At 35.5% G+C, this 15,540-nt stretch overlaps 1 protein-coding gene across 3 annotated transcripts in view; it reads left to right on the forward strand.

Moving 5' to 3' along the window:
• The window catches only part of FBXL3 (F-box and leucine rich repeat protein 3), a 19,171-nt gene extending 3,851 nt beyond the window's left edge, over nucleotides 1-15,320 (forward strand). For 2 of the 3 annotated variants that reach the window (XM_019654310.1, XM_019654311.1), the window contains exons 2-5: nucleotides 867-1,215; nucleotides 3,965-4,087; nucleotides 6,909-7,080; nucleotides 13,796-15,320. In XM_019654310.1, coding sequence (XP_019509855.1) covers nucleotides 868-1,215; nucleotides 3,965-4,087; nucleotides 6,909-7,080; nucleotides 13,796-14,439 — 1,287 coding nt within the window. In that variant the 5' untranslated portion in view covers nucleotide 867 and the 3' untranslated portion in view covers nucleotides 14,440-15,320. The remainder of the gene's footprint in view (nucleotides 1-866; nucleotides 1,216-3,964; nucleotides 4,088-6,908; nucleotides 7,081-13,795) is intronic. The other variant, XM_019654312.1, reaches the window with a different exon arrangement.
• The last annotated feature ends 220 nt before the right edge of the window (nucleotides 15,321-15,540 follow it).

Here is a 15,540-nt window from a genome sequence, read left to right on the forward strand (position 1 = left end):
TTGTTTGTTTTTTTAGCCGAGCCATCCTGCCACCTGTTGGCAGCTCAGCGGCTGCTCAGCTCGGGCTGACTCGAACCGCTGTTGCTCAGAGCTCAAACTCTTGAGCGAGCTCTTAACCAACTGAGCCACTCAGCCGGCCCAGAGCCCATTCTATTTAACCATCCTATTTTGCAATAAAAGGACTATTTTCAAAGAAACCAATGGAATGAAGGTAATACAAATACATGTACCTCTAATTCAGAAATGCAACTTGAGGAAAATACTGCAATAGTAAGTGATGTGTTAGAAGAAGAAACTACATTCCAGGCCAAATAATGCATAATAGGGATGAGTTTGCTTATTTTTAGCAGAGATTGGGTCTCACAGTAACATGTATCACAGACTGAATGTGGAAAGATACGTTGGTTACTTAATTCAGTTCCTCTCTGGAGGTTTCTGGGACTCTGGTTTGCTTTGAATTCAAGAACTCAAATATAGCAGGTATCCTCAGATGACTTGAGAAACTTTTAGAAAGTGTCACTGTCAGTTCTCTTTTACGTTCCTTTTAGTTAGTTGACCACAACTTTTGAAATATAAATTCTTGGTTTAGTTTCAAAATTATGATACTTTTTCACTAAGTAGTATAGTATAAATACAAATGTTCGAAAACACCTGTATAGAATTAGTAAAATGACAGTCTTCACTGAAATTTTTCATTATATTTTGTTTTGATATTCTTCTGGAATTAGTGGTTTAGTTTTATAGATGTGTTTGTGTTTACAAATACATATATATATATATACAACTCAGTGACAGAAGAATGAGTTTTGGATTTATTTCTATTTAAAAGTGAAGTATGAAAAAAATTACACATTTTTTCTAAATAGGATGAAACGAGGAGGAAGAGATAGTGACCATAATTCCTCAGAAGAAGGTACTGCAGAGAAATCCAAGAAACTGAGGACTACAGATGAGCATTCTCAGACTTGTGATTGGGGTAATCTCCTGCAGGACATTATTCTCCACGTGTTTAAGTATTTGCCTCTTCTTGACCGGGCTCATGCTTCACAAGTTTGCCGCAACTGGAACCAGGTATTTCATATGCCTGACTTATGGAGATGTTTTGAATTTGAACTGAATCAGCCAGCTACATCTTATTTGAAAGCTACACATCCAGAGCTGATCAAACAGATTATTAAAAGACATTCAAACCATCTACAGTATGTCAGCTTCAAGGTAATACTTTAAATTCTTCTAAAAAAAATAAAGCATATTTAGTGGCTTTTGTATCCTAAATCAATACATCTTCTCATGTCTTTTGAAATTTTGCCTTTTTAGGGAAAGTACTTAAAGATTTAGAATTATCGTGTACCTTAGAAGCTGTCACAAATAATTATATTTAAGCTAAATTACTTTTATTATAATTATCAATTTCTTAAAAGAGTAGAAGCAATAAGAATAAATCATTGACCAAAGCTGTTGAATTATTATGGACAATTTGAGGAAAAAGAAATATACAATAAAAATTTTTAAATGGGCAGATTATGATTGACTAAAACTTAATTGTTATTTCTGCCTAATAGGGACTGAGCTTGCTTATTGATGGCTTTATAATGTGGGATCTTCAAAGAAAAAGGAGATATAGAAATTTTATGTAAAAGGTTTAGATGAACATATTTTAGAGAACAATAGAAAAATGTGCATGGAGGAATGCCAGAAAGAACTTTGTTTCTTTTCATTGCTGGAAGGGACATATTAGAGATCATGCAGTGATGAGATAAATGAAGTGGGGTAGCTTTTTGAGATGTCCAGAATAGCTCAAGGAATCACAGTGGTTTGTATGAGTACAGAAGCTTGTTATGTTTTTTTTTCTGGGGATTAATAATGGAATATGGGTACATTTACTAAATTCTTAACACACTTGATAATTATTTTTCAAAAGTAACGCATGAATTTACCTGTATGTAACAATTGTTAAACAGGTCAAGTTAAACCTAGATAAAACAATGATTCTTCACCCAGAGTTCCTTACCAAAACTAGAGTCCTGCCTGCTCCCAAGAATGTTATTCCTTCTCAAATGGAATGCTTATTCATCTATTTCATCTATATGTGTCCAAGGAGGAGGAAAGACCTGGTCATGGGAATGGTTGAGTGTATTACGGCCTCCTTCCCAGAAAGGTGCATAAAAGCACTTAGGCCACTGGGGGTAGAATTGCTAGGCTTAGCAAATAACACTAGAGGAAGCCTAGTTAAATTTGATTTCAGACAATCAACAAATATTTTTTATATAAATATGCCCCGTGCATTATTTGGAAAATACTTAGTACTTATTTAATTTGATATCTTGTATGTTACCTAGCAATCCTAACTAGGGGCAAGGGTAGGGTAATGGTAGAAAGAACAAAAATCCAGGGGCTCCTCATGTGTTGTTCCTCCCCGTAAAGAAACCTGAAGAGCTTTCCCTTTGGTTTCAGTCATCTTTGAGTTGTCTGAGAGCATTCTAATGCTAAATCCTATAAAAAAGATGAGTATAACACGTTAATCTTACAGGCCTAATGACTACTTCCATCCATTGGATTGGCTGGGTCAGTATTAATCTTTTATAGCCTTGTGGCACTATTCAGCTGTGTCCAACTTGCATAACCCTCACAAAACCATTTGTCCTATAAATGTAAACATTTTTATTATTTTGTTTATTTTGCTGAGGAAATAATTTTTGATTTGCAGAAAGAGCCACATCACAGGATTCTTTTGTGCTCTCCTGATATTTATGTTTCATTCATCACTGACTATAGACGAAAGAGGCTTATAGTTATTAGTGTGGAACTGTGGTTCTCAAACTTTATGTGCATCAGAACCACCTAGTGTGCGTGTTGAGACAAAGATTGCTGGCTCCACCCCACAGAGTTTCTGATTCAGGTGGTCTGGGTTGGACATGAGAGTTTGCATTTCTCACAAGTTCTCAGGTGATGGTGATGCTGCTGGTCCAGGGACCACACTTTGAGAACCACTGGAGCAGAGAAACTTAGCCAAAGGATAATAGTATAAATAGCTCTGAAACTTTAATATAAATCAGCACATCAGCTGTACAACCAACTCTTCACAACATTTTTTGTTAAGCTAATGTACATTAATCTGGAAATAAAAGTAATGGTATTACTTTTAACTATATTCTAAGATGTTTTTTAGCCCAGAGAACAACTTGCTTTTTGATAAAAGAGCTCCTTACATCCTTGAGGAGTTTTTTGGCCATATTACCTTTCTCCCAGGAAATATCTATGCAGAAGAGCAGCTACTTCTCATTTGGTTCAGATTTTCATGCCTGACTGATTGGAGGCCCTCGTTGTACTTCACATTCATTTTTTCATTAATAACATTAATGACGAATTCTAGGTTGTGATTCACTTGAACCTTCTGATTACTTATTCAATTTCTGGAGTCTTGAAACATGTACCGTAGACACTGCAATTATATGTATGATCAGATCCACTACCAAATACAGTAAAACCTTGGATTGCGAGTGACTTGGTTTGCGAGTGTTGTGCAAGACGAGCAAACATTTCTAATATGTTTTAACGTGGTGAACAAGCGATGTCTTGCAATACGAATAGTTTGTTTCTAGAACGAACTATGCTCACAAACCAAGGTATTACTGTCCTTGTATAATTACTTTTCGAAGATAAATTCATGCATACCATTATGTTATGCAGTCAGTTTGGAATAAATCAATTTAAAAGCCAAGTCCTTTCAAGATTAAATATATATCTTATAACAAAAGTTAAGTCTTGACAGTTGCCCTTATAATTTTTCAGGGGTACTCAGAAAAGTCTGATGTGATATGTGAGGTTGGGTGATTGAAAAAATCAATATTCTTTAAATTATAAGGCACTAAACTAATAAATATATTTCTTGGCTTTTGTAGAGTTAGGATATGCACACAAAATGTAAATATACCCATGGGTAAATGATGTTTTCTCTTCTAAGGTGGACAGCAGCAAAGAATCAGCTGAAGCAGCTTGTGATATATTATCACAACTTGTGAATTGCTCTTTAAAAACACTTGGACTTATTTCAACTGCTCGACCAAGTTTTATGGATTTACCAAAGGTATCTTGCTGGTTTTGTTTTATTAGCTGTTACTGAGAAATCCTTTGAAACACTACTCATTTCTTGTACTGCTGATGGTAGTGCAAGAAAAGTAGTAAGTATACATGGTGGGAAACCAGTTACTGTTTAGAATGCTAAACAATAGGTTTTTTTAAACCTTTTCTTTTTCTTATGCTTGTGCTTCTTCATGGGTAAAGTTGAAGCGTGGATGAATTTGACAGAGAGACAAAGAAAAACTGAGAAGTAAGCGTATTAGAAAAAAGAGACATACAGATGCTCCTTTTTGGGTTTTTAGAGCAGATTGGTGAAATTATAATCAAAGAAAGTAGACAATGCCAGTATTGAAAGTAGCTATAGCTTGCTTATAAAATATATATATATATATATATACTATATATATATATAGCTTGCTGGTAAGTGTATATATAAGGATGTATTCCTGAGCAAAGTTAGTATCAGTACAACTTGGACTAATCTACAGATTTTATTTAAAGAAAACTTTTTTGGTGAAGAGTTAATTTATATTCATATTGATGGTCTAACATGATCCTACATGTAATTAGAAATAGTCTCTCTCTCTAATAACTATTCTCTTAAAATAGAAAAATAAGAGCTGTGCATTTTTAGAAAGGCAACTAATGAAGACCCCTGAGTATGTCAGCTAATGTTCAGTAGGTTAGTATCCAACAATAATTTGAAAGGTTTTCAGAGTATACCACCAACTGAAATGTAGACATTTCTTTAAAACACCTAACAGTTTAATTTACTAGAATGATTCAGGAGAAAATATTACTAAATTGAGTATATATTATAATCCAGGTAGTTCAATGGAATATCAGTAACAAATGTATCACCAGTTAATTTCAAAGTTTTAATTGATTTTAAAAAGGATCACTAACTATACATTTCAGATAAAATGTTTGCCTCATGTGTAAAATAAGGGAAATGAGCAAGAGACTGTTTATTTCAGCATTTTAAGCTTCTAAGTAAATGAGTTAGATCACTGGTTCTCAAACTTAATGTGCATAAAAATCATCTGAGGAACTTCTCAATTTTGGATTACTGTTCTTATTCCAAATTTTCCCTTCCTAAGAGCAGTCTAGTCCTAAGATTGTTCAAGGACCTCACTCTTAAGAAGTACTGAGTTACATGGTATAGTAGTAGCTTGTTCAAGCTTCATGTGGGAAATGAAATGTTCTGAATTGATTTTTTTATGTACATACACCATGGTTGACAAAAACACACACGTACTGTATATGTACAACATACCATATTAAAAGGTATTTGAACATAATTTACTTTTTTTCTTATTACTCAGTATTATTACGCATATTTAGTCCTGGTACTATATTTATATGTAGCAGTTTTGTCCTTGGGAACTATGGATGTATCTAGGACTGCTTCCTTCCTTGTTAAATGGGCCTAGGATGCTTATACTATTTTTCTTTCTGTTTGTTTTTTTTTTTGTTTTTTTTTTTCCTTTTATGGCTTTCGTAGAGATTGAATAGGGTGTCGCTATAGCTATATCTTGGAAATCCTGGGTGAACCAAAGAGAACCAGAAAGAAGTGTTATTTGACCAGAGCTAAATCTGAGAGAAAGGGGGAAAGAAGGCAGTGATGCAGTCATGAGTATACTAATGAAGAAATGTGATTGTTCAAGATATAATTGAGTTTGATATTAAGTATTAGGAGAAAGATGATAACATTTAAATAGTAAAACAGTTATTTAATCAAAATTTAAGTAGTTAACCAGTTATTTAATTACATTAGGGAAAAAGTTAAGTTAAGGAATGTGATCAAGAAGATAGTTTTTCATTGTACAGTTTGAACCTTGAACACTAGGAGGGTTAGGGGTACCAACCCTGAAGCAGTCAAAAATCTGCATATAACTATAGTTGGCCCCAGCATATGCAGATTTCCAATCATGGATATCAAACATAGTTGACCCATGAACAGCACAGATTTGAGCTGCTTACACATGGATTTTTCAATTTTTCGATTGGCCTCTTTCCTTACTGTCCTGGATCTTTTGTCTATTGGTATGGCTTCTTAGTTTTTATTCAAAGTTACATATTTTGGACATGCTTCAATTCCTGTTTCCTTTAGGCCAGATTCTTTGTCCAGCTAATACTTACTACATGTGTATGATAAATGGAATGATATAAATTGGTACATTTGTGGGGAAAATACATTGAAATAAAGTAGGCTTGAAAATACTATAGATAATTTAACATTTAAAGGCGTTTTAAGTTTGGAATTCTCTTTAGGTATGATTTTTATTATTTTAGAATCAAATTTTCTATATTCCAAATGAATATATTCCAGTTAGCTTCGTTTAACTGTGTTCTGTACTGAGTCTTTCCTAGCTTCTGAGTTGATTGTTATTTTAATTTTTAATGATTATGCTAATAGTTATTATTTGAATGGTCATTACTATCAGATCAAAAAGAAATGCAGTTCAGTGTTATCAAACACTAAAGTAGGGTTTCCAGATAAGATGATGTGAAGGGTCTGAGAGGTATTTTCATCCTGGATTCCAGAATTCCTCATTTTACTTAACCATGATTGTTCTGATTTAGACACACTCATCCTGAGGCGTGGTGTCTTTTTTTTCTCCCACAGGTAAAAAGGCTCTTCTCAAAGATGGCAGATAGCTTTCTTTTTTACCATACTCCCAACAATAGAGTGAAGGGGATACTACCTCTAAAACAGCTACCTAATACATTATTAGCGTTTAGATGAACCATATATGTATTATAAGACAGCCCCCAAATTCTCATTTGTAAAATTAAAACAATGTTTTATTTCTTTTGCTTTTCAGTCTCACTTTATCTCTGCACTGACAGTGGTGTTTGTAAACTCCAAATCCTTATCCTCACTTAAGATAGATGACACCCCAGTAGATGATCCGTCACTCAAAGTCCTCGTGGCCAACAACAGTGACACACTCAAGCTGCTGAAAATGAGCAGCTGTCCTCATGTCTCTCCAGCAGGTATGTTGTGTTTTGCCCACACTTAAGTAAAAATATTGGTGTGTTTAATCAAATTAAGAAAATCTATGATCATTAACCTTGAAGGTAGATTAATGTGATTATTTCATCTATTTTGCATAAAGGTATTTTTAATGTCAGTACAATAGCATAAATTCTGTAGTGTTGACATTTCAAACTTCTTTTCTTTTCTTTTTATTTGGCAATTTGTGTCCAACCTGTGCTAGAAAACGAAAAAGGAAAAAAAAAAGACAATATGAGGTCTGTCTGAGGTGCCCCTTTAGGTAAAACTGAATTTTCTCTAATTGTAGTTGAGCTAACGGTAGGTGTTTGAGTCAGTGCAATCTCATAATTGCTTTTCTTCTCACTATGTAGAGGAAAAAAGGTTGTGCTGAAGTTGTTACCTTATTGCAAGATAATGCTTTCCTAAGTTGGATTTTGGAGCCAAGAGCCCATCAAAGGGGGGAATAGTATTATAAAAGCTCTTTCCAACAGTGATGAGAATGGCTAGGTCTCTTGCAGTGCACGGCCTGTATCTACAGGGTTCGCAGCCAAGGATTTAATCAACTGTGGATTAAAAATACTGGGGGGGAAATGTTACATTGTTGCTGATATGTATACTATGTACTTAGGCCTATGATGGTAGCATCTGTACTGAAGATGTACAGATTTTTTTTCTGTTATTCCCTAAACAATGCAGTGTAATTGTTTACATAATATTTAGATTGTTGATTAAGTATTATAATTAATCTAAAGATGATTTAAAGTATATGGGAGGATGTGTGTAGGTTATAAGCAAATATTATTCCATTTTATATAAGGGACTTAAGCATCTGGATTTTGGTATCTGTGTTGGGGGAGAAGGGGATGGGTGTGTGTGTGCCCATGTGTGTATGTGTGTGTCCTGGAACCAATCCCCCAGGGATACTGATGGATGACTATTTTCCTAGCTTTTTTGGCCACTTCCAGATTATCACTAAAGATGATAATCTAATTTAAGAGTTACTACTTGGTCAACGTCTACTATCTACTGTATAGGTTTGCTATGAGAGTAAGGTCCATACTTCATAGCCTCAGTGTACAAGGTCCTTTGTATCCTGACCTCCACCTGTCTCTTGAACCATGTTTGCTAAGCACACACATGCAGCTTTTACTTGAGCCCTATGTAACTACAGTTCTTTGTACCTGTGTGTGTCATCAGTGCTCTGTACCTTATGGAGTACCTTTTTCTTTGTCCATTTCTTCATCTAGATAACTCCAGTCCAGCTTTCAAAATTCAGCTTGTGTTCTGGTTTAATTCCTGTTTCCTCCTCCTCTCTGGTTTAGATACCCCACCTATTGTTTCCATAGCACTCTGTAGGTAACTTGTAGTGCTGAGCACAAGTTATGTAGTATGAGAGCCTTTGAATCTCTGGTTTCTTTGTGAGACCGAGCTCATTATTATTTTTATCGCAGTACATCCATGTTCATTTATTTTTATTAAATATACGTATCAATTCTGATAATATACTATAAGCTTGCTTGGTTTGACCTAATGGCTTTGGACTAGTTCAGGAAAGGAAGGGAAGAGAAAGAGTACTTATAAGACTTTATAATTTAAGAGTATAACAATAGAGGACTTTAATTTAAAATGAACACGTTTGCGTATTTCCTTTCTATCCATATTTTGCACATCTGTACGATTTCTTTAACTTGAAATTAAGGGCTATTTTTTTTTCTGTCTTTACTGAATGTCTTATCAAACTGTTATCCCATTTTATAAAGTCCTTATAGTTGTCTGTTACTGGACCTCTAGGCACCATCTGACACTTGAGTCTGTTGCCTCTTTGATATCATACTCTTGATTTTCCTCCTTCCTGTCTGATTGTGCCTACTGTTTCCTTTGCTGGTTTTTCTTTTCATTCCTTAAATTTTAACGTTTAACTGTGTTCTGTACTGAGTCCTTTTTTGTTTTACTGTGTAAACTCTGGGCTTTGTCTTCATCATCTATGACTTCAATTACGTTCTATATGTTAATACCCCCATAGCTGCGTCATGGCCCAGTGCCTCTAGAATGTCTCACTGGTACTTCAGACTAATGAATTTCCTTTCCAGATCTCTTTTTTTCCCTCTTTTTACTATCTCAGTGAATGTCACCATCCATGTGATTGTCAGGGACCTAATAGACATCCTTGATTCCTCCTCCCTTTACTTTCTACATTCCTTCATTCTGGGAGGTCTGGTGACTCCATCACTGAAAAATGTGCCTTGAATTTCTGTGATGCCATACAATGAATGTTTGGTTGTCTCCCCCAACCCAATTTATATGATGAAGCCCTCGTCCCCAGAGCGATGGTATTTGGAGGTGGGTTGGGAGGTGATGAGGTCATGAGGGTAGAGCCCTCGTCAATGGTATTAGTGCCCTTCTAAGATAGGACAAGAGAGGTGATCTCTCTTTCTGCCATGTGAAGACGCAGTGAGAAGGTGGCCCTCTGAAGTCAGGAAGAGTTCTGGTCCTCACGCAAACCCAACCATGCTGTCACCCTGACCTTGGATTTCCAGCCTCCAGAACTATTCGAAATAAATTTTATTGTTCAAGCCACCCCATCTGTGGTATTCTGTTAAGTAGCCCAAACTAATTAGGACATTGTACCTTTCTCCATTTCCACTCTTACTACTCTAGTCCAGTCCCCTACAATCTTTGTGCTGTACCCTCTGACCTGATTTCCTAACTTGGAGCCTTGCTCTTCTCTAATCTGATTTCCATGGTACAGCCACAGTAATCTTTCTAAAATATAAATCTGTTTTGTTCTTTTGTTTCTTCTCCAGCTTCCTTCAAAACTTCTCACTATGCTTTGGATAAGATCCAAACTCCTTACCAAAGCTGACAAGGTCGCACATGACCCAGTCCTTGCCTGTCTGGTGGGCTTCATCTTTTAAGATGTTCTCTTACTGTATATTGAGCTCCCGTCAGTTCTTAGAACGCTTCTGTGTTCCGGGTTTTCACACAGGAAATATCATTCACTTGCATTCACTCACCTTTTGCTCTAGCTTGATCCTTCCAGTTCTGTAGATCTCACTGTGTTAGTTCTGACAAATCTTCCCCAGTTCCCTTGTTATGACTCCCACAGCACTTTTGTTTAATTATCTGCTGCCTTTTATTAGGATCAGGATGTTTTGTTCCTGTTGTATCTTTACTATCCTAGCACCAGTACTTAACATGTAAGACATTCTTTAATTATCAGCTGAACTAGTGAGCATTTAGTTACTTGGTATTCTATCATGTTGATAAGCCAGCATTTGCCTTATGTTTCTTTTAAGGTTAGACACGTGTTCCACATTTTTGCTGTGGTTATTAAAATGAACTATTTTGGCACATAGCTGTTTGCTTCTATTAATTTTTTCCTTTGGACAAACTATTAAGAAGTGGAAGAACTAGGTCAAAAAGTCCCAATCTTTTTTATGCTTCTTGCTGTGTTTTCTTCCAAATGAATTATATGAATCCATAACTCAACCAACAGTGGGTTTTTATACCAGTTTTGTAACAGCTTTATTAAGATACAATTCATATGCCATACAGTTTACAGCTTGGTTTTTAGCACATATTGACTGTAGTGCATCCATCACTACAATCAATTTAGAACATTATTATCCCAAAAAGAAACCACATACCTCTTAGCTTTTACCCCCAGCCCCACCTCTCAAACCCTAATCCCAGCCAGCCCTGGGCAGCTACTAATCTATCTATAGACATGCCTATTCTGGACATTCCATATAAATGGAATCATACTATAGTAGTACTTTGTGACTGGCTTCTTTGACTTAATGTGATGTTTTCAGGGTTCATCCATGTTGTAGAATGTATCAGTATTTTATTTGATTGTCAAATATTCCATTGTATGGCTATGTCACATTTTTATCTTTTGACCAGTTGGTTGATATTTGGGTTTCCCTTTTTACTATTATGAGTAATGCTGCTATAAAAAGTCATATGCAAGTTTTTATGTGGACGTATGGTTTAATTTCTCTTGGGTATGTACCTAGCAATGGAATTGATGAATCATAGTAACTCTGTTTAACCATTTGAGGAACTGCCAGACTTTTCCAAAGCAGCTGCACCATTTTACATTTCCACTAGCAGTGTATGAGGATTCCAGTTTTTCCACATCCTCACCAACCCTTATCTGTCTTTGATTATAGCTATCCTAGTCGGTATGAACTGGTATCTCATTGTGGTTTTAATTTGTATTTTCTTAATGACTCAGATGTCTTTTCATGTGCTCATTGACCATTTGTACATCTTTGGAGAGATTGCTATTCAGATCCTTTGTCTGTGTTTTAATTAGGTTGTCTTTTTAATATTGAATTGTAACAGCTTACCAGTTTTATTTTTGTCACTATTTTGTGTTAAGTATTTAAACACTTGTGACTGTGTATTAATTTTCTATTGCTGCATAACTAACAACTCCACATTTAGCAGCTTAAACTGACACTCATTTATTACCGCTAAGATTCTGTAGGTGTGGCTCAGCTGGCTGCTCTGCTTGGCCAGAGAAGCTCTGAATCTCGCTGACTTCCTCTTCTGCAACCAGTCAGAGAAAACTGGGTTTTGCAAGGGCTTATGCAGTTATATGAGAATCACCTGGATAATCATACTTTAAAGCCAACTGTGCTATGTAATGTAATAAAATCAAGGGAGTGATACCACATTCACAGGTTCCAGGAATTAGGGCATGCAGTCTTGGGACCACTTTGAGAATTACTGTTTTAGTAATTATTAAATGATATCTCAAAGTTGCTTTTATATGGATCTTTGGTTACCATTTCCCATGTGTTTGTTTTCTTTTTATATCAGGCTTTATGAGATTGCAAAGAACAGAGATGTATTCAGGTTACATTGGGTGATCAGGCTTTATTTTAAAGTATAAACATACCTTGTTAAACGGAAATTTTGCAGTGGCTGAATGGTGCAGTACAGATGTCTTTTACTCCCTTTTCTGGTGACTCTTTTATACTGGTGATTTAGTTTATCTCCACTGATTCTATTGCCTGTATTCTCCTACTGCGATAAAGCTTTCGGCTTATTGGTGGCCTCAGTCTTGTCACATCTTAAGTCATAGTTAAGTGCATGAACTTAAGAGTCACTCATCACTGAGTCTTTGTTTGAATTCCAGCTGTGCTGTCTTTAACCGCTTCAACTTCAAAATAGAAATACTTATCTAGGTTTGAGTATTTGTAGCATAACATATCTAGTATCCAACATATCATACTTGTACAATAAATAGTAGATAATACAGTGTATGTTTTGCTAAACACAAGAAAGAAATGGTTTCAGTGGATTATTTATCAAGTAGTATTGGGTCTTCAAGGCAGAGTTCTTACTAGGCCACTTTGGAGATCAGATATTGACCTTTGGTAAGTCAACTGCTGCTATAGGGGTTTGGAACAGTTTTGAAGCATAGTGCCTTAAGCATAAGAAACATTTAAAGAGAGCTTTAAAAGTCATAATGTATGTTTCCATTACAGTGAATTGGATAGTTATCTTTTGACTCAGTTATCTAATGGTATCTTGGTTTTTTTTTTTCTTAGAAACTTGGCAAGCTCATTATATATTATTAGCAGTTAAACTCTGCTCATTTGATAGAAATCTTTTTAAATCAAATATTTTATTTACATAATTCATATTTTATATGGTTTTACTTTATTTTGATTAAGATTAGGTTTTGCATTTCAAAAAATGTTCTTTGGCTTCTGTTGCAATGATCATGTAATTTTTCTTGCTTAACCTGTAAGTTTAGTGTTAGTAATCAATTTTTTTAAAAAAATGATGCTGTGCATTACTGGGATAAACCTTACTTAGTCATGGTATATTTTATTTACTTTCTAAAAATATTTTATTGGGATATTGGGGAAGAGGAACAGTGTTGGGGAACAGCCAAGTTGTTGTTCTTCAATCTTAGTTGTGGAGGGTGCAGGCTAGTTCAGCTCCAAGTCCAGTCGCCATCAGCAGCTCGCGGCCACTCAGCTCAAGGTGCTGTGTTCAATCTTAGTTGCGGGTGGGCAGAGCCCACCATCCCATGCGGGAGTCAAAGTGGAAACCTTGTTGTTAGGAGCGCACGCTCTAACCACTGAACCATCCTGCCACCTGTTGGCAGCTCAGCCGCAGCTCAGCTCTGGCGCAGCTCACTGGCCCATGTGGGAATCAAACCGGCGACTCTCTTGCTCAGAGCTCACATTCTTAACCAGCTGAGCCACTTGGCCAGGCCAATCGTGGTATATTTTAAAATGATACAATTAGTAATTTGATTTTTCTGTTGATAAGTGAGCTTCATTTCTTTTTAAGATATAAGATTTAGAATTAGTCTCATTTTCTTAGACAAAATCAGTAATAGATTTTTAAATGTTTGTCACCTACTTTCTGCTACAACCATACAAGTAAATTTTATTTTGATTTTTTTTTTTTAAGCTGAGCCATCCTGCCACCTGTTGGCATCTCAGCAGCTGCTCAGCTCGGGTCAGGAATCTAACCGCTGTTGCTCAGAGCTCAAACTCTTGAGCGAGCTCTTAACCAACTGAGCCACTCAGCCGGCCCCATACAAGTAAATTTTAAATTATATAGCTTTGTGCTAAGGGAAATATGATAAGATTTTCTTGTGGGATAATGTACTTGATTAAATTTTTGAACAGATGATGAACTTTTACAGAAATTTATAAATAATCAGGCCTTTTTTCTTCCAAGGTATCCTTTGTGTGGCTGATCAGTGTCATGGCTTACGTGAACTGGCCCTGAATTACCACTTGTTAAGTGATGAATTGCTGCTTGCTTTATCTTCTGAGAAACACGTTCGATTAGAACACTTGCGCATTGATGTAGTCAGTGAGAATCCTGGACAGACACACTTCCATACGATTCAGAAGAGCAGCTGGGATGCTTTCATCAGACATTCACCCAAGGTGAACCTAGTGATGTATTTTTTTTTATATGAAGAGGAATTTGATCCATTCTTTCGGTATGAAATACCTGCTACCCATCTTTACTTTGGGAGATCAGTAAGCAAAGATGTGCTTGGCCGTGTGGGAATGACGTGCCCTAGACTAGTTGAACTAGTAGTGTGTGCTAATGGATTACGGCCTCTTGATGAAGAGTTAATTCGAATTGCAGAACGTTGCAAAAATTTGTCAGCTATTGGACTAGGGGAATGTGAAGTCTCATGTAGTGCCTTTGTTGAGTTTGTGAAGATGTGTGGTGGCCGCCTGTCTCAATTATCCATTATGGAAGAAGTATTAATTCCTGACCAAAAGTATAGCTTGGAGCAGATTCATTGGGAAGTGTCCAAGCATCTTGGTAGGGTATGGTTTCCAGACATGATGCCCACATGGTAAAGACCGAATGATATGGGGCATAATGAATAAATAGCACCTTAACTCTTAAGCATTTGTATCATGATAAAAGTTTATTTCCTGTAGTTCTGATGTAATTCTATTTTGTGGCACAGAAATTTGATTATCTGCATTGAGTATATAAGGATTGTTTATTAGAAGACCCATGGACCAGTTTTGGTCAGAAAACTTGATCTGTTTCTTTAGCCTAATAGCAATCAAATTGCAGAAAACCAAGAAAAAAAAAATGTGGTTCTAAACTGAAAGTAATAACCTGTTATAAAGATGAAAGATTTTACGATCTGAAGGAACAAAACCTATATAATATCCAAGAAGTGAGTACTAATAGATTTTCCAAAGTGTTATGTTGTCTATGCATTTTTTAAAAATGTAAACTTGACATTTTAGGGTCTTGTTATACATACACCTGTTATAAGGTGTTTAATATAGCTCAGGAAAGTGAGCATTTTGTGAGAAAAATGTAGGATATTTCATATCTAATGAAAAAGATTGGTTTATTATTCTCAAATGTTATAAAGCTGTTTAATGAGGTATATATATGTAAGTAATTGAAACACTTAGAAAACTGATATATATGTCACGCAGTGGTTATTATAGAAGGATAATAAACAGCCAAGATCAAACTAAAAGAAAATAAACAATAGAAGGGAGGCAGTGTTTAGCTTTGTATACTTTTAGATTTACTGTGTAATCTGCTAAAGCATATACATTCTGTTTTGTGATATGTTACTATGTATGTGGCACTTGAGGCATCATATGTAAGGTGAGGAATGCTTTACCAGTTCTCCTTGGTTTTGTTCATCTTTGTTTAAACTAGTTTTGAAGTGTTATACAATAATTGAAATGAAAAGCTTATCTATTTTAAAAAAGCTAAATTGAAATAATTAAAGGTAGAACTTTAAAATATTTAAAAAATTATTTCCATGAAAGAATATTAGTCTCCAGTGAATCTTAGTGATGGCTAATTTTTCCATTTGGAATTATATAGTTATGTAAGTAGGGTTTTCAAAAATTATAAAAGGAGCATCAGTGTACAGTTCAGCATAAACAGTAAATTTAAACAAGGATATATTTAAGTTCATA

Source organism: Hipposideros armiger, unplaced genomic scaffold (assembly GCF_001890085.2).
Source record: "Hipposideros armiger isolate ML-2016 unplaced genomic scaffold, ASM189008v1 scaffold_219, whole genome shotgun sequence".
NCBI classification, from domain to species: domain Eukaryota; kingdom Metazoa; phylum Chordata; class Mammalia; order Chiroptera; family Hipposideridae; genus Hipposideros; species Hipposideros armiger.